The following is a 19,161-nucleotide window of genomic DNA, read 5'->3' on the forward strand; positions in this document are numbered from 1 at the left end:
GCAAATACTTCACTCTTACTTGGATGAAATGATTGTAAAATGAATCCAAAAATCTGTAGGCAGCCAATAAAGGGAAGCTCAAATGGGGAAATGTGTGTCCTAGTTTAAAGCCTTTGGCATCATTTTGATGATGATGCAGAAGAGGGTTTCAGCCAAGTGGTGAGACAACAAAACATTCTTACCTTAGTACAAACTCTCTATTAGTCTCTATTTGCACATGGAAATGCACCACTTTCAATTCCAAAAGCTGTGTTTCCAGTTTAAAGTAAACAAATCCCCGACAGAAGCGCTGAACCCGATATTTATTTATTTTTGTCAGAAACATTTGAACTAAAAAAACACAAACAGGGTTTTATTTTGCACACTTTATTTAGGCTTATCTTGGACAGGCTTCACCACTGATTTTATACTGGAATTGACATGATAAAAAAAAAATGTTAGACTGGCAGGACACGTGTGCCACATGTAGCACAGGTCGGTATCTGCAGCACCCACAAGTTGCTCATATGACAGGATCGATTCCATATTATAATGATAGTGGGAACTGGTGGGACCACAGCTTCCATCCCAGTTAGAGTACCGTAAAAGCAGAGAGATTCACATGAGGTCAGCAAACCCCCCTCTCAAGTCTGATCAACCCCTCCAACATTAAATGGTGTCAGATCTCTGTTCAAATATTGACTTTGTGGTTTCACACAAACTGGCATGTAGGGGCAAATCAAACAGAACCCCGCCCACCCAAAAAATGCTCCCCGTTGGTCGTCCGCCTTTATCATGATACAGACGATTTGGGGCAGTACCCATCTTTCTGTTTATGAACTCAGAAACTGACAGAAAATGAAGCACACATACATACAAAATAGGCTAGTTTTGAATTTTAAAAAAGCAAAAAATCTTATTAAAACAAACAAACAAGCAAACACAGTGTGCACTAGAATGTTTATTACAGGACTAAACATCTGATTGTAAAGACACATAAAGTTAATTTATCTTGTGTGAAACATCCAAATCTGTCCTTAAACTACTCTGCTACCAGTGCTACCAATATTCTGGAGTGGACGAAGACAGTCGGACAACAGGCTCACGTGCACGTTCTCATCATTCTTGCTCTTCCTGGCGGTGAAAGCTCTTGTTCTCTGTTCTCACCAGTTCAGCGTAAAAGCGGCCTTTGGCCATCAGCTCAGTATGGCTTCCCTCCTCCTTCACCGTCCCATCGCCGAGGACAACGATATGATCAGCCTTCTCCACCACGCTCATATTCCTGGATATCAACAGGACGGTGCAGTGGATCTGCTGGAACAGAGCTTGGGTCACCTGTGGAGAACAGGTCTTGTGTTACACATTGGAAACAACAACTTCTGAATGTGACACGATGACAAATAAACAAACCAGGTGTTCTGTCTGTGAGTCCAGGTCACTGGTGGCGCTGTCCAGGATCAAGATTTTGGGGCGTCGGATTAAAGCTCTGGCAATGGCGATTCTCTGCTTTTGGCCCCCAGACACCTGGCCTCCACGTTCTCCAGCATCTGCCCCAGAAGGGAAACACTCTGTTTACTGGAATGTAGGTATATACTGCTGTTCTAAACACCCCACCCTGACAACATAACATCGTGCACAATTTAGCAAAGCGAAGCTCTTCTGACTGTGACCCTCAGGAGGGCATTCATCAACAGCAAGTGAGCCATCGTAAGACCGGATATGGATAAAATTAACCTTTTTTAGAGGGAAACTTCCTACATCTGATAGACTGAAACGAGGATTCATTTAAAAGAGGCTGATTGACACCTGTGTCGTATCCATTCATCAGTTTTGTGATGAACTCGTGGGCGCCGGCCAACCTGGCAGCTGCGTAGATCTCTTCTTCAGAGGCGTCCTCGTATCCGTATTTAATGTTTTCCCGTATGGGCCGAGCAAAGAGCACACAGTCCTGGCTCACCACAGCAATCTGGGGGAACAACGGCAGTGCGGTCAGCAATTCAAATAAATGGTTTCAACTAAAGAGCCAGTATGATCAAAAGATGACATCACATAATATATGCAACTTGAATTAGAAGCTGCGGTGCTGAAATTGCTCAAGAAATGCCTTTATAGCATGGTGATTTTGAAATTTAGCCTCTTGTTGTAACATCCACTTTAAGGACAGGACCCAGATATTCCAGCAGGACGCAGTCTGAAGCATCAGACGGCCTCAGAACCAGCTAGTGTCCGGATGTTTGCATGTGGTGATGATATATAACAATCAAAAGTATGTATTTACAACAAACAAATAAACCTTTAGATGGCTTTAAGTTTGAGACACCAAAGGTGTGGAGCGTTCCGTGCCCGCTCACCTTCTCATGCAGATACTGGTCTCTGTAGTGGTGCAGCGGTTTTCCGTCCAGCAGGATCTCTCCTGCCTGAGGCTGGTAAAATCTCTCCAACAGTTTGACACAGGTGGATTTCCCAGTGCTGTTGCTGCCCACCAGGGCAGTTATTCTGCCTGGTTTTAGCTTGAATGACACGTCCTGGAAGTCAAGATGACGGGAGGAAATAAGCGTCTCTCGTGCAGCAAATGCAAAAATCACTGAAAACCTACAGGAAAAGGAAGACGCTGCCTATACCTTCAGCACCAAATTATTCTCATCACTTTTTCCAGAGTAGGAAAATGTGACGTTCTTAAATTCAATGCAACCGTCCAGATGCTGCGGATTCAAATGTCCATCGGGTGGCAAATCGGGTTTACGGTCCAAATATTCAAAGCTCTTCTCAGACGCACCGATCGCCTCCCTCACCTTGGGATAAGACGTCATAACAGACTGGAAGACAAATGGCAGAGACGTGCATTTGTAAATCTGATCCACCAACACGCATCTTCACTAAAACAATCAGCCCCTGTGAGAGGAAACAGGATCGAAAACTATTTACAGTGGGACCTCTACTCCAGAAGTTGCTTCGTAACCTGAAAATTATGTAAGTAGAGATGCGTTTTCCATGTAAATGCCCTAATCCGTTCCAAGCCCCCAAAAATTCGGACATAATTTTTTTATAAATCATAAAAATGCATCAAAACATGTAACAAATACATGTTACAATTAGATTAACGCACAATAAATGTAGGAATTCAGTGCAAGGCTTCTCCAGGAACAAATGAACATTTTTTATTACAGGCTAATCTTACATTAGCCGTCATTACTAGCAACGAACGTTAACACTTGTGGTAACACCGCCATCTAATGGACAAACGCACGAACACCCACAATAAATCCCAAAGATGACGAAGAAGACGCTGGGATACACACAGACTTGTACATATTGACGTCCCTCCTAGCCAATGGGATGACAGGAAAATGCTAGGCGATAGCCAATGGCAGAACAGCTACAAGCAAGTTTGCGTTCGCTAAACTCCGCGAGCTGCGAGTAGCAGTGGTAGTGTATTATTGACCTTCGTATTCTGAAATTTCCTTCGTAACGAGAGGAAATATTTTCCCATTGAGACGCTTCGTAACCTGAAAAATTCGCATGTAGAGACGTTGGTAAGTAGAGGTCCCACTGTATTCTGTTCACACCAGATCTTTGTTCCTCACCTCGACAGCAGAGGAAAACTGGAGCTCATAGAGAATGAAAGACACCAAGTCTCCACTGCTAATGCCGCCCCTGGTGACCAGAATCCCTCCATAGTACAACACACAAACCTTCATGGCCAAAGAGGACAACTGGAGGAAGAGAGTGCACGTATATTTATACAGAAGGAAAAGGCATCGTCAAAGGCGACAAAACCAATTAAGGTACTAACAATTTGTTTGTGGGTGATAAATGACTTGTCCATAAATAGTTCTGAACGGCACTCTTAGCAATAATCCGGTTGCAATATGAATATTACCTTTATCACATGTTTATAATTATTATCAGAGTCAGCGTTCTTATTCTTGGTGCAAAAGGTTTGTGCACTCACGGTGCTGGACCACATGCTAAATGCGTAGGCCCCCGACTCCATTTTGTTGAGCCTGTAGATGTCATCCAGGCGGCATCGGTACTTCTCTGTCTCGCCATCTTCATTGGCGAAACTCTTCACCGTCTTGATGTGGGAGAAAGTCTCTGTGGCCACCTGGTTGGCTTCACCCAGTGCATTTTGGAGTTCTCTAGAAATGCTCTGAAGCACAGAATAGAGATAGAAATGAGTGATTCTGGTCATTTTGGGTCAGAACGAATACAGAATGGGAAATGTATGGAAAAGCGCTACCTCCTGGAAGTTTCCAGTGAACTCTGCAATAACCCAGCAGATGGGAAGCCCCATCCAAGTGAGCAGCAGCATTTTCCAGGACTGGTTTACCATGAAGAACATGAGGAAGGCGAAACGTGAGATGTACCACATCAGATAACTTAGCTCCTGACTCAGGATCTCACTCATTTTGTTGGTGCTGGTGGTGATGTGGGACACCAGCTCACCTACAGAAGGAAGAATTCTCCATTACTCCTTTCAATCTCTACAAACTAACACCATTTCTGTCAGTCGCTCACTATAGTTAAGTCTGACTGGTGTTGCTAAAGATAAGCTGTGTATCAAAAAAGTTTATCTGGAGATGATAAGAGTGGACATGTGTTGACCCTGTGGACAACATGCACATAGATTACCGGGTTTTCTGCTGTCAAAGAAAGCCAGTTCCTGTTTGAGCACAGCCTCAAAGACCAGCTCCTGGACGGTGCTGTGTATGCTGGTGGTCGTGATATTATAGATGAGGTCGCACAGGAACTCAAACAAAGCACTGAAACCAGAGAGGACTCGTGAGTGGCAGGTAAACACAAAGCCAACACAACGTGTAAACAGCATCTGATGTGTTTGTGATGGGAAACAAAACCATGTTTTGGCGTTTGTAGGGCTGAAATGCTCCTTTCTGCTGGGTACCAACTTTTTATTTTGTCATAACCTTCAAAATGAATCCCTTGTCAATGATTACCTATTGATCTACTCACATAATAAAACGCATTTCCATTGGAAATGTGAAATAAACTAACCCGGCAATAGTCAATATTGCCATGACTGTGATGGCATTGGTGAAGGCCTCGGGTGCTTCTTCCTTCGCGATCCAGTCGGTCACACGGCCAGTGTACTGAGGCAAGGCCATCTCACCTGAGGCGCACAACACGACACATTTTAAACAGGGCAACACAAAATGATCAGTCAGATGCAGTATTAGTCCGGACCTACACAGGAAGTGATCAGAGTTTATTGAGGTAAAGATGGGGTAAATAGATAAATAAGCAATTAAAAAAAAGTGTTTTCAGTTAATTGCATCAATTGTGAATTGACAAATTCAAAACATTTTTTTTTGTTTATCAAGGCTGCACATATTTACTCATGCAGAGAACATTGAATAAAGCCAACATGACCTTTAACCCACGGCAGAAGGTCAGAATCAAACAGCTGACAAACTGTTAAGTGCGGTCCGTCTTACCGTAAGAGGAAAGAATAACCAGAAGCAGCACAGCAGCAAAGCGCCAGAGGTAAGGCCTTGTGAAGGTGTACAGTCTCCTCAGGGGGGCAATTGTGTCCACTTTGGGCTCTTCGGAGGTCGTCCTGCTCAGTAATGTTGAGGCGCACTTGCAGCAGGAGAGCAAAAGTGATGACACGTAATGACTCCAGTAGAGCCAGGCCAAGAGCGTTATGACGTAGCCATAAAGCACCTACGAGGGAACATAGGCTGTGAGTTTGAGAAGCTAGAAAAGGAAGCAACCATCATTAATAATTCAAGTGAGTTCAGCAAATTAAAAGCAATGAAACTAAAATAAAAGGCCACACATTCATCGGGTTCTACAATAAAATACAATACAATGCTCCTCATTTATTAATTTTCTTCAAGAGTAAAGATATTTAAGCTAAAAAAAGACAAAAGCCGCCCACCCTTTCCCCAGCTGTGCCACCCCCAAAGCTGCTCCAGGTTGGGCTGCCCCAGCACAGAGAAGAGAGCGATGTAGACTGGGAAGTGGAAACAAAGAACCAGTATAGAGTGGAGCCGCTCAGAGCTGCTCATCTGTGGCAGCCCGCTCGGACATTTGAGGGCGAGTGCAGCGAGGAGACACGCTCTGGCCACGCTGGCTCCCAACAGGCCCGCGAGGGAATGGGACATGTTGAAAAGCGACTCCTGAGCCAGGTGGATGACCTGCACCGCACATACATCCAAGCAGACGAACAAGAGGGGGCAGAGGCTCGTTGTCGTCATCTTCCACATCTCCTGAAAATACAGGAAAAATCAATCCATCATAGGAAATATATAGTATAGTTTATATACATATGTGTGGTGCTTTTATACAGAAATTGTATAACTCATTTCAAATGTTATTCCCTAGTAGTTTTGAAGCTTTCACTTTTATTTCTGTGACTTGTAGCCGACAGCAGTCTGCTTTACTTTCAATTTTGGCTACGCTCCTTAATTCTTTGAAACGACTTTGTCAAAAGAGAAAGAGCAGATAAACACGAAGAAAACAAAGTGTCAGTTATACCTGGTTACAAAAATCACCCATCGCCATCACAATTATGCGGATGGAGAAAACATTCATCACCAAATACGATCAAACCACGAAACCACAACCATTAAACCACTGTTTAAAAGATACTCACGATAACACGGGAGATGCTGGTCGAAAATGCCAAAATAACTAACTGTGTGACTGTGTGTAAAATGTTTCTTGTTTAGAAATGCTCCCCAGAACTCATAACGCGGCGAGCTCAAATGAGCAACTGAAGTGAAAGTAAAACTACCCCGGCAGCAATGGACGGTGGGTAAGAACACAGCTGCATGAGGGTGAAGTGGGAGGATTCTATCCCCAATCCTACAATTATGCACAAGATTTTTAAAAAAGAGATAGAACAATACATCAAAGACATATTACAATGTTAATACAGAAGGTTTATGGCTATCTAATCAAACTTGGAATGCACGTTCGCGAATATTTACGGTAAAGTCAACTAACACGAGATGACGTGCGGAAATCACGCGAGACTTAAAAAAACTGCGGAAGTGTCGCAGTTTTAAAGCCTTTAAATAATCACAAGTTATCATTCTACAACAAAGTCAAGTGCAATAATTAATCAATGTGCAGATCAAGGAAAGTCAGTCAGCCAAATAATCCTCCCCTTTAAATGAAATCATCTTTGGTGATCAGACATTAAATGTATCTTTCTTTTTAATACTTACTTTTTTGTGGTTTTAACAATTCACACACACACACACACACACACACACACACACACACACACACACACACACACACACACACACACACACACACACACACACAATCTCTCTCCTATTCTTCTCCACACAGTCGCAGGAAATTGTCCAGATATCCGCAGGGCCTCTAAAAAAAAGGAAATGGAGAGGGTGGCTGCATTCGGAGGGTTTCAACAGCAGTATGGTGAAACTGGGAAACTTAACTCGACGTTGACCGGCGTGAGTGTGTAGTGATCACCTTTTCAGTACCGCTCAGCTGTGTTAAAAAGGGGAACCACGGCTGGAAGTGTCTGAAGATGTTGACTCTCAGGATGTGTGTGGTGCTGGGGCTGAGCTGGACTTGTGGAGGTGAGATAAGACTTTAGTTCTGTACAGATTTATAATCTCACACCTGCCCAAAGCAGCAGAATGCTCCTCCAATAGTTACAGAAAAGTAATAGTTGAATTTTAAAAAGGGGGTTTTGTGGTTTATAACAGATTTGATCTCCAAAGGAAACAGTATAGAAATTTGTCTAAATTCTTTGATCTTTCAACATTGTTTATGCATAAATGTAAGATTCCTGTTTATTTTGTTGGATATTATACACTGATTTGATATTTAACTCTCAGTTTGCTTCACTCAGTTAATCACGAGAGGAACGGGTAAACGGCATGACATAGCTGTAGCTCTATTGTTGCGGTTCCTTCGATACACACCTGCCAAGCCCCATTGTCCAACTCCATCATATTCCTGGTTGCTATGGGGATGACCTTCCACCTTCAGTCAGACCCGGCCCACTCCATTTCCTGTTGCTATTAATTTCTCCTGGAAACTTCCTGTTTGTGCCAGGACTGTTTCCTGCTCCCCTGTCGTTCCATATTTGGGCCCGTCGGTCATGACTTGAGCTCGCCTTGTTACGAATAGTGGTTAAAATTCTCCAAAGCCGTTGTGAATATATGAGTGAGCTGCTGTAATGTGCTTACAGAAAACTATCAATACAAAAAAGAAGTGTAGAAAACTTTTTTTTTCTTCCACCCAGCATCTGAAAATCCATGGGGGCAGTGTCCAGGTAACAGGAAGTGTAAGGACAAGTTTGGAGATGGCTCCTGCGACAGAGAGTGCATGGCCCCCGAGTGTCTCAGAGATGGGCTCGACTGCCTGAAGGAAAGAGGACACTGCAAGTAAAGATTATTACCTTCTTCTCAATCCGAAGACTAACATATTCACCTTATCACCATTTTATTATTGAAAAATTGACCACATTGTTCGAAATAGAATTCCAAATAAACAGCATTCAGCTGTTTATTTTTAAAGACTTTTCTTCAATATATACAGTGTCTTGTCTTAAAAGTTCACATGACAGCATAGATGAAGTTAAACTAATCTTCCGCACGTCATCATGGTTCACAGCCCAGGACACATCCAGTACTGCCGCGACCACTATGCCAACTATCACTGTGAGCAAGGCTGTGACAGCGCCCCCTGTGGTTGGGATGGCAGCGACTGCTTCACCAAACAAACGCCACAGTGGGCTAAAGGCACCCTGGTCCTTCACACCAAAATCCCCCATCAGCGTGGCGCCTTCTCCAACGTTTCTCTGTTCTGGGCTCTCAGCGTCCTCCTCCAAACACCAGTCAAACTGAGAGGTTCTGCTCCCATGACCACCAACAGGAACCTGTTTGATTTCGACCCTTTACAGCTGGCCAGCATGCTGACCCAGACGTCGCCAGCTGATTCAGATGGGTATCTGAACAGATAAAAATACATAACAACATTATCGGGAACCGTATGAAATGTGTTTCAGTATTAATTTGTCATGCTTCATTGTTTTTCTTCCTGTCTCTTGCAGCTCACTCCTTTTCCTCCAAGTGGACAACAGACCATGTACACGCCTGCAGACTACGTGTTTCCCCTACGCCACAGAGGCAGCCAGCTTCCTGCGGGCCATAACAATGCTCAGACGGCCCTCCTTTCCCACCCTGCCGGAGCTGACGGCCATCATCACTGTTCGAGGCGTTCGAGAAGAAATAGGAGACAGAGATGAGGAAACCGATACAAAGAAAGTCAAGGGTAAGCTTGCAAACATGTTTGTAGTCAGACTGGTTTGTTCTTTCTGGCTATTGAGGCTATTAAACTCTAGGTGAAACACAGTTGCCCCACCTGATTAGTGGGGAGAATTTTCTTTCCTTTTTCAAGCGGAGCTATTTCATCTGTCCTGGTTCATTACTGTAGCGAAACTACACCCATCCGGTAGAACAATATGAGCACTGACAGGTGAAATGAGAAACACCGATTATCTCTACATTACAACACATAAAGAAACATTTTAGTCAATGTTGATGCGTTGGTTAGAAGCAAGAAAAATCGGGGCAAAACTCTGACCGGGTCAGAGCATTTCCAAAACTGCAGCTGTTGAGGGGTGTTGCCAGTCTGCACTGGTCAGATTGGATCAGAATCCGTCCAGTGGAACAGAGGTGAAGTGGTGACATGCTCATGGACACTCTCGACTCACCGAATGGAGCTACTGTTGCTCCAATCGCTAAAGTAGTTTCTGATCCTAAGAGAAAGTTGTCAGAATCCATAATACATCACAGTAGCTTGCATTTGGAGCTGCATAACCAGAGAAGAGTTGCTGCCACATCACCACTATAGCACCAGCGATGGACTTCATGTTTAATGGCTGAAACGTGTGCGTCTCTTACCTGGGGAGCACCTGGCACCAGAAGTTGCCAAGATGGTGGAGGCACAGCGATGCTTTGGAAAACTTTGGGTCCAAACATCCTCAGGACTTCTGCAGACCATGTTCAGCCTTAATGGAAACTATATTCCCGGATGGCCTCTTTGGGCAGGATGAGGGTACCCGTCACAAAGCACCAATGGTTCAGGAATCAGGTTTGAGGAGCACAACAACAGTTTGGGGTGTTGATTCTCCAGATCTCAATTCAACCAGCATCTGTGTGAGGAATGTGCTGACAGGACTGAAGTCTGACAGGACTGAAGATCTGCACCATGCTGGTGTCAGATACCCCAGCAGACCTTCAGGGGTCTCCAGGAGTCCATGACTCAAAGGGTCCAGGCTGTTCAGACAGCAAAAGGGGGACCAACACAATATTCGGCTGCTGGTTATAATGTTTGACCAATGTTAAGATTAATATGTGACACAATCTGAAAATGCGTAGTGATGATTATAAACGTGTACAAATACATATTCCACCAACACGCACCGATTGGAACCGTGGGCTCGGATCTGTCAGCCCCGCTGCTGCCTGGTCTCACTCTGGATTTGCACATCATTTAAAACAGGTGCAAATAGTCATTTAGACTCCAACCCCATTTGTTTCCATTGTTCTCAACAGAGCTGACCCCTTCGTGGCTGTGGGCTGTGATCACCATAGCGATTGCCTTCCTGCTGCTGTTGGCCCTGGTGGTGCTTGTGGTGATGCGGAGAGCGAGGCAGCAACAGCATGCCGGGGGAGAGGAGGGCGGCAGGACCAGGCATCGGTTCACAGCGTCAGACGGCGAGCTCCAATCGAAGGCACCGGTGTCGCTGGCAGTCCATCAGGTGCAGAGAATGAGAACCAGCAGAGAAAAAGAGAAGGTCGGCTTGAAGAAAAAGAAGAAAGCAAAGGAATCAGAAAAGAAGAGGAGGAGGGAACCACTGGGGGAGGATGCCAATCGGATGCGGTGAGAATAACTGCTGTTTAAGACCATTTTTAACATTCTTTGTTGAAAGGATATTTCAAACATGAGCACTTCCACAAGTAATCCCTGTTATTAACACCTTGTCATGACACCATGACACCACTACAGAAACATGTCCAACCCTGCTATATTCAGCTGGTTCCCTGAAGAACTGCAACTAAATCTTCAACCTTGCACAGTAGCCACTAGAAAGCAGATCGGACAATGTTACAGTACTTTGATTCTCTTTCACTATAAAGGAAAAGGCTCATTCTGTTTTTTAAGCTCTCTGAAACGGGATCAGGAGATCGGAAGTGACACCGATTTTATTCAAAGTTCAATGGAAGATGTCAATGAGAGCTGCTTGAGGAACGCCGCCATCTGCAGTCAAAGGAACCAGGAGCAGAAACAGTTTTCAGCTGCAGCATCACCACAGCATCGATCTGTGCAACGTAAGAGTCAAACGCTTTGTTAGCCACACCTTTAAGCAATTCTCTTCTGGAATTTTAAATCATGAACCTACATTTTTCTTCTGTTGGAACAAAAACCCATATTTCTTTTTTTACACTCTACACATACATTTCCATTATTTAAAGTAACCAAAACACAGATATAGTGCAACAATAATTCTATTCCTGTAGCATGTTGATGTTTGTTCAATGTTTTTCTTGTTGTCCGACAGCTCTACCAAGAGGATGGGAGAGGAACGCCATTCCTCCTCCTCTGCTGAGCCCCCTTCAGCAGGTCTGACTAGTTGTCAAATGATTTTTACTAAGGAGGGAGAGGAGGAGGTGAGAGGAGAGGAGAGGAGAGATGAGGAGAGGAGAGGAGAGGAGAGGAGAGGAGAGGAGAGGAGAGGAGAGGGAGAGGAAGGAGAGGAGAGGAGAGGAGAGGAGAGGAGAGGAGAGGAGAGGGAGAGGCGAGGGAGGAGAGGAGAGGAGAGGGAGGGAGGGAGGGAGGAGAGGCGAGGGGAGGAGAGGAGAGGGAGGAGAGAAGGAAGAGGGAGAGGAGGAGAGTAGAGGAGGGAGAGGAGAGGCGAGGAGAGGAGAGGAGGAGGAGAGGAGAGGCGGCAGAGGGGAGGGGAGGCGAGGAGGCAGGGAGGGAATGGGAGAGGAGCGACGGCCGAGGGGGAAGGCGAATGCGGCGAGGGAGAGGCGAGAGCAGTGGTAGAGGCGAGGGGAGGAGAGGCGACGGATTCGAGGGGGAGGGGGAGGGGAGAGGCGAGGCCGGGGAGAGGGAGGAGAGGGATAGGACGAGGAGGAGGAAGAGGAGAGGAGAGGAGAGCGAGAGGAGGAAGCGGGCGAGCCGAGAGGAGAGGGAGGAGGAGGCGGGGAGGCGAGGGGAGGCGGAGGGGAGGAGGGAGAGGAAGAGGAGGAGCGAGTAGGAGGAGGAGAGGAGAGGAGTAGAGGAGAGGATGAGGAAGCGAGGAGAGGAGAGGATGAGGATAAGGGAACTGAACGGCTTTCTTTAGGGGTTAGACGATCTCTTTTAGTTTTTATTGTTCCTTTGTGAATTCAACCAAAAAAAAATTAATGGATAATGGAGGAAGTAAAGCACAAACATATTTATTCATATAAATTATGTGAATGTGTGTCTGTCAGTCAGCAGAGTGGTGCGGACCAGACGGCTCTGTGGTCCTGATCCGAGCTGTGCGAAGCGGGCTGGACAGAGTGGTTCTGGAGCTGCTGCGAGCAGGTGTTCCTGTCAACAACACCGACCATACAGGTGATTATTATACACCGACCATACAGGTGATTATCATAGAACCGACCATACAGGTGATTATTATACACCGACCATACAGGTGATTATTATATAAACGACCATACAGGTGATTATTATACACCGACCATACAGGTGATTATTATACACCCGACCATACAGGTGATTATTATATAAACGACCATACAGGTGATTATTATACACCGACTATACAGGTGATTATTATATAAACGACCATACAGGTGATTATTATACACCGACCATACAGGTGATTATCATAGAACCGACCATACAGGTGATTATTATACACCGACCATACAGGTGATTATTATACACCCGACCATACAGGTGATTATTATATAAATGACCATACAGGTGATTATTATACACCGACCATACAGGTGATTATTATACACCCAACCATACAGGTGATTATTATATAAACGACCATACAGGTGATTATTATACACCGACTATACAGGTGATTATTATATAAACGACCATACAGGTGATTATTATACACCGACCATACAGGTGATTATCATAGAACCGACCATACAGGTGATTATTATACACCGACCATACAGGTGATTATTATACACCCGACCATACAGGTGATTATTATATAAACGACCATACAGGTGATTATTATACACCCGACCATACAGGTGATTACGATAGGACCGACCATACAGGTGATTATTATATAATACAGAGAAAAGAGGATTTCTATGTGACGTTGTTGGTCACACATCATTAATGTTGTTGGTCATTATTAAAACGTTATATACATGAGAAGACGTTATTTAAAGTCTTCTCATGTATAAATGATGATTATGTGGGAGTTCTAGGAAGCAAATCATGAAAGTGTCTCAGACTGCTTGAATAAATGTATTTAGTTCCATCACTAAACTTAATTTTCTCTCTCACATCCTCCTTTTGTGTCCCTCATGCTCACCGGTCTGTACTCCTCATTCCTTCCTCCTCCTCCAGCTCCCTTGCTGCCCTCCTCTGACTCTGAATAGAGTTAACATCCTCAAAAGGGGTTGATGGACATCATGATTTTGTAGCTCATCTTCTGTCTCTGCTTTTTGGCCTCATCCTTTCTCCTGCCTGATTTCACCTCTTCCATATCTCCTGTCACTGGCGGAAAGAATTCCAGCGTCCCGTCTTGCTTTTTTCCCTCTTGTTCATCCAGGCTTGACTCTGTTGTGTAATGATTGGGCATTGGCTGACCTGCTCCCCACCCCCACCCCCTCTCCTCCATTCATACTGTCTCTCCCAGGGAAGTCCGCCCTCCACTGGGCATCCACAGTGAACAACCTCTCCCTGGCGAGGACTCTCATTTGTTATGGAGCTGCTGTGGATCTGCAAGACAACAAGGTAAGTCCAAACTGATGAGTCCGCGTTCAAGACATTTAGAAGATGATCAAATACAACTATGCTTCTTTGTATGTGTGTGTGTGTGTGTGTGTGTGAGAGAGAGAGATAGAGAGAGAGGAGCTTTGCTGAGCCCCTGAAAGCCCTTTTGTGTTATTCTCTAATTGTCTCTTTGACAGGGTGAGACAGCTCTCTTCCTCTCAGCCGTCTACGGTTGCTATGACACTGCCAGACTCCTCCTGCTTCACGGTGCAAACCCTGAGCTGCATGATCGGAGGGGGCGGACACCGACGGACATGGCGAGAGAGGGCATGCATCACCAGGTACTGGAGCTCCTCCTGACTCACCGGATGCAGAGAGGACCGGTTCCCCTCGACTCGACCAGTGATATGCTGTGGGATGATCACGGTCTGATGTACTCACCTTGGGTGGGTTCACAAGGACTGCCTGGAAGAAGTGCCTCCTTCTCTGGGATCGTTGGGCATCGGGACATGACCCCACCTCCACAGAAGTAAGCTTCCCTCAACGTGTCTCAATTGCTTGTGACTGTGATTTTCATAGTGTATCATGAAAGCTGCAGCCTTGTGGGTCCTTTTCAGTGTGTAAACACAGGTGAAACGATTCATAGTCCCTTCATTGTTGCGGGCAAGAAAAAGGAAATACATTTGTGTTTGCAAGTTTAAGGTAGTAGTAAAACCACCATTACCTTTAAAGATTATTCTGTTTATTCTGTCTCGGCAGTGATTGGCTGATGACCAGACTGCAGCACCTCTCACACCAAAATTGGCGACCACAGCTGAATCAGTCAGCAACGGCTCTGGTGCCTCCGAGAATCATGGGTTGTTCTCCCCGGCCGATCAGCACTCTGCAGGAAGTGACCTCAGAAGACGAGGATCGTGACCGGCACCAGGAAATTCCCAGAGCAGTGACCCCTCACTGCCTGTCCCCCCAGCCTGCCCCTCGCCAGCGGTCATTCTCTTGCACCCAGCATGCTTTGCAGCGCCGCTCAAACGTCCATCAGCCAGAGCCTAATTATGTGATTGTGACAGACACAACAGCCGCCGCACCAACAGAAAGAGCGGTTATTTCATCTTCCACTCACCAGCCGGCTAATAGGGATGGTTCCAGTAGAGCTCAACAAGCCCCTGCAAGTTCTAAAATCCTGGATCAGAGATCCAGGATTGAGAGATCAAGCAACAGCGCTGACTCTACACAAACAGCTCTGTAGTGATTTTCCACAGCTGTTGAAATTTAGCCTGAGAAGGTGAACAAAATCCTGGATGTTGCTTCTTTCAGTTAATTTGTTGCTTTCCTGCTGAAGTAGTTCTTTAAATCACCATTATTATTATTATTATTATTATTATTATTATTATTATTGTTATTGTTATTGTTATTATTATTATTATTATTATTATGATTCGTGTTGATGTTGTTCATGAGGATTGTTCCTTTCTAATTTGTCTGCAGAAGTCCCATTAAATGCCAGTCACTTGTTCTCATTTTGTCAATATGTAGTTTAACATATAGTTGGTTGGAAAGTCAAGAAAAGCAGTTTTTAATGTGCATTTTGCACAAAAGTGTCTCTGGTCAATAAAGTGAAACCCAACCATGGTTGGTTTTAAGGAGCCTCTCAGACGAGGTGAACTTTCTTCCAAAGAGATACCAAATGCCAGTTGCCTGGCAATAAATCATCTACATGGATGTTTGAAAACATCAACAACTCTTATGTGCAACCTTTTTAGACATTTCGCTGTATTGTAAGGAAGTCAGTGGAGACAGCGTCAGCATGCAGAACTGACATTCAAGGTCTTTAAAGCATGAAGGTCATCAGGTTAACTGGGATCAGTGGGGTTTAAACTCCAGAAAACACAGATTTCCACTGTGTTGGTGGATATTCTGTTCAGCTGATGTCAATGTTGTTTTCATTTTGAGGAATCTTGCACTCCATATCTCAATCACCTTATTTGTAAAGCAGAAATGGATGATGGTAACATGGGAAGCTCTCTGTAAAGTTCAGGAACTGCAGCAGCCAGCTTAGGAAGGACAGTATGAAGATGGTGCAGTAGAGGGCTTCTAAAGTGTTTTTTGAAGGTCAATAATGCTGCAATTTTCTCTGATTTGCTGTTAATAATTAGTGTTTTTTTAAAAAAAGAAAATATATAGATACATATAAAATTTTGCAATCAAAAAGATTTTCAGAAGCTGTTTTCTGTCAACGGCTTTTCCTCAAGCTCAGTCTAATTTACATTTTATTTATATGTGTTGGGGTTTTTTTTTAGAACAGCATTCTCTGATTTATGATGTGATAAAATAGGACACTGAAAATTACTGGTGTAAAGGTTTTTGGCTCCAAATATGTCCAAATTATGTTTAATATGAATGTTCAATATAAAGGTTTAGAAACACTTTTAATACCAACAAATATTACAAATTAAACAGAAGTATTATAATAACATGAAGAATGACAGGGCTGAAAGGAAGGATGTCTATATATGTCATTACTGTACAATAAAAAATAAAAGTGTGGTCTCCTTACAGAAAGATAAAATGATTTAATCTAAAGCAAGATCAATATTGAGTAGAAAGATGTAAATAGTATAAGACTACAGTAACCTATGGTATATTTATAAAATACACGACATGTGGACATCATTCTCTAAGCAGAACTTCTGTTGGAGTTTTTAACAATATTTTCCGATTTTCAGTCATTTTTAATTCTAAAAGAAGTATCTGTCAGGTTGGTAGTTGTATTCTGAGCTATGGGTGTGGACAGACCTGCCTCCTCCACACTCTCAAAGTGTGAAAGCACATGGAACAAGAGTCATTTCCACGGCAACAAATGTCCACGCGTTCTCGCCCCAAAGCGCCGGAAAACTGTTAAATGAACAGATGCTGGTCACCGGTAAAGGTGAGAGAGCTTCATCCTGCTGTGTCATCGTGGGAACGTGGAGCAGGAGACGCCATTCTGTCTTTTATTACCCGCGAACAGCGACACTTAATCCCGATTGCGAGTTTTCAGGGAGACCCTCCCTGGTTGTCAGGATGTGGGAAACAGGAATAATATTGGATGGTTTTGTTTTCACGACACCAGAAGCACCGTGCGTGAATGAAGTTCTCACATGCGTGTTCCTGTATCATGCGTGTTCCTGTATCATGCGTGTTCCTGTATCATGCGTGTGTTTCTGTGCTCGGGGCTCCTCTTGTTCTGACCAACAAATTCACATTCTTCTCTCCCACTTTTGCTGCTTTCATGTCTTCTCACATGGAAATGTTGCACGCGCTGCCTTTCTCATGCGCGTGCCGTTCACACTTGGCACGTGGCGCGTCTTTCCGTCTCCCGAGAAGCTCTTCAAAGAGATTAAGAGCAAATAGGAATAAAACACGTACTTTAATTATATCACCAAAGACCTGATTTATTACACTTTACACCAAGAAAACTGTAAGCATCAAGGGAAATTTTAAAATGTAGGAAACAAACTGAGAAAATTCTTTTTATATAAAAAAAAAGATTTTGTAGGTGGCGCGATCTATAGACGTAAAGGACGCAGAGTAAAGTTTAGTTTTGCAGCTTGAACACGAACGAAGGGAAGATTTAAAAGAAAATTCTGATTGGTTGTGGGTGTGGCATGGGACCACGCCCACTGAGAATAAAAATGGTCGGTGAAGCCTGAGGGGTCACTTTCAACTCGGAGCAGCCAGGTCCTCACAGGGTTGCAGCTTGTTGGGGGATTGAAATCATGAAGCCTTTTGAAGATTCAAGGGTTCATCATCCAGAAAGAGGGTACGTGCTTTAATCAACATGTGGCCGTCTGAGTGGGACCGCTGGGGTCCATTGTTGCTCCTGTGGGACTTTTATCTGCATTCTGTTTGATTCACAATCTCTTCATTCATCTGAATCTGTGGATATTTTACTTCACAGCCTCTCAAACATCATGTAGAGAGACGTCGAAGAGAGAGAATAAACCGCAGCTTGGACAACCTAAAGAGTCTCTTGTTGCTGCCGCAGGTAAAGGAGTCAACGTGCTGTGATCAACCACCATCCCATAATTCAGCCGTGGGCTAAGAAGCTGTTTTTTTATTGTTCTTTCTCTTGTAGGAGCCACTCAGCGCAGAGTGGAGAAAGCAGAGATCCTGGAAACACACTGTTCTCTTTCTACAGAAAACAAGAGACAAGAATAGATCTGAAGCTGGTGGAGGATCCCAGAAAGACTCTTTCCAAGAGGGCTTCTCAGACTGCATGGAGAGAGCTGTTCGCTTCCTGGGACCTATGGGGAAAGGCCTGTGCCTCAGAGCAGTGCTGGATCCATCGGCCTCTGCGCGGTCTTCCAGTTCAGACTTTGGTTCTGCAAACTGGAAAAACAGAAGTGAGGTCCACCCCTCCTCCAGCTCACAGCTGCTCAGCAGGTCCTGCAAGTCTCTTCTTCACCTGTGGTTACATAAGCCAGGGTCCGTGCCCGGCCCCGTGGCGTTCCGCTGCGTTCAGAACCCTGGACAGTCTCAACGTCCTCTCCCCTCACAGCAAATGAGGAACGGAGCGAACAAACAGAACCACCTCCAGAGTCACCCAGCCAGCCGTTCTCTGTGGAGGCCTTGGCCCTGAGCACCAGACAATCTTCAAAAACCTACTGTCCGTCACTTTTGCATGCTGGTTCCATTTGTCCGCTTCAGCAGAGGTTAATTGTGATGTGTGTTGCTAATCTACCACCAAGAGCCTGTGAGTAATGTAAGAAAGACATGTGAGTTGTAGATGTAGTTGTTGTGTGATCCAGCTCTCGGTTGTGAACTTTGTGCTGACGACCACAGGGACACAGACTGGGACGGCCGCTCTGACCGCCGTAAAGGTGAGTTATACCGGGATGAAGACTCTCTGTTCTGTGCCGAGGAAAACTCGGGTCCATCGTCTCCCATGATTAAGAGTTCCCTATGAGAGAGATGTGCTGTGATAGAATATCCATCCATCAGATTTTCAGGTGGGGGATCAGTGAAGCTCCTACAGCACCTGTGAGTGATCTCTGATCACACCTATGATCTTCAGCAGGTGCAACCACGACAACCACAACCCACAGTCTGCTGCCATCCATATCTTTTCTATTTGCACATTTAACTTATTTAGAATGTCTCCCTATGGTGAGGAATACTTCTGTAAATAACTATTAAAACTTTTATTCAAATAAACAAAACCTGCTGTTG

The 19,161-nt window shown here is 44.6% G+C and overlaps 2 protein-coding genes across 3 annotated transcripts; one reads left to right on the forward strand and one right to left on the reverse strand.

Moving 5' to 3' along the window:
* Nucleotides 1-350: 350 nt before the first annotated feature.
* tap1 (transporter 1, ATP-binding cassette, sub-family B (MDR/TAP)) lies at nt 351-6,733 on the reverse strand. The gene is given in 13 exon segments (XM_029838958.1): nt 351-1,314; nt 1,390-1,526; nt 1,786-1,945; nt 2,331-2,504; nt 2,601-2,795; nt 3,564-3,692; nt 3,932-4,129; nt 4,220-4,425; nt 4,612-4,742; nt 4,993-5,107; nt 5,433-5,678; nt 5,879-6,209; nt 6,596-6,733. Coding segments are annotated over 12 exon segments (2,235 nt in total). The 5' UTR covers nt 6,207-6,209; nt 6,596-6,733; the 3' UTR covers nt 351-1,098.
* Nucleotides 6,734-7,246: 513 nt separating this feature from the next.
* Nucleotides 7,247-16,504, forward strand: notchl (notch receptor, like). Of its 2 annotated transcripts, XM_011605125.2 has the most exons (11): nt 7,251-7,556; nt 8,228-8,369; nt 8,599-8,931; nt 9,038-9,258; nt 10,545-10,872; nt 11,155-11,321; nt 11,552-11,613; nt 12,471-12,594; nt 13,877-13,974; nt 14,151-14,482; nt 14,713-16,504. In XM_011605125.2, the coding sequence occupies exons 1-11, from the start codon at nt 7,505-7,507 to the stop codon at nt 15,197-15,199; spliced, it is 2,346 nt and encodes a 781-aa protein (XP_011603427.2). In that variant the 5' UTR covers nt 7,251-7,504; the 3' UTR covers nt 15,200-16,504. The 2 variants fall into 2 exon arrangements, 1 of the variants encoding a protein (XP_011603427.2); XR_003888972.1 differs by lacking the exon at nt 14,713-16,504 and having other exon boundaries at nt 7,247-7,556; nt 13,585-13,974; nt 14,151-14,201.
* The last annotated feature ends 2,657 nt before the right edge of the window (nt 16,505-19,161 follow it).

This window comes from Takifugu rubripes, chromosome 7 (genome assembly GCF_901000725.2).
Source record: "Takifugu rubripes chromosome 7, fTakRub1.2, whole genome shotgun sequence".
In the NCBI taxonomy this organism is placed as follows: domain Eukaryota; kingdom Metazoa; phylum Chordata; class Actinopteri; order Tetraodontiformes; family Tetraodontidae; genus Takifugu; species Takifugu rubripes.

Bases quoted from the DNA above. Each gene is read 5' to 3' on its own strand.
- notchl (XM_011605125.2), top strand. From the start codon at position 7,505: ATGTTGACTCTCAGGATGTGTGTGGTGCTGGGGCTGAGCTGGACTTGT. The intron at 7,557-8,227 runs GTGAGATAAGAC...TCTTCCACCCAG, and splicing joins GCTGAGCTGGACTTGTGGAG to CATCTGAAAATCCATGGGGG. The intron at 8,932-9,037 runs GTATCTGAACAG...TGTCTCTTGCAG, and splicing joins TCGCCAGCTGATTCAGATGG to CTCACTCCTTTTCCTCCAAG.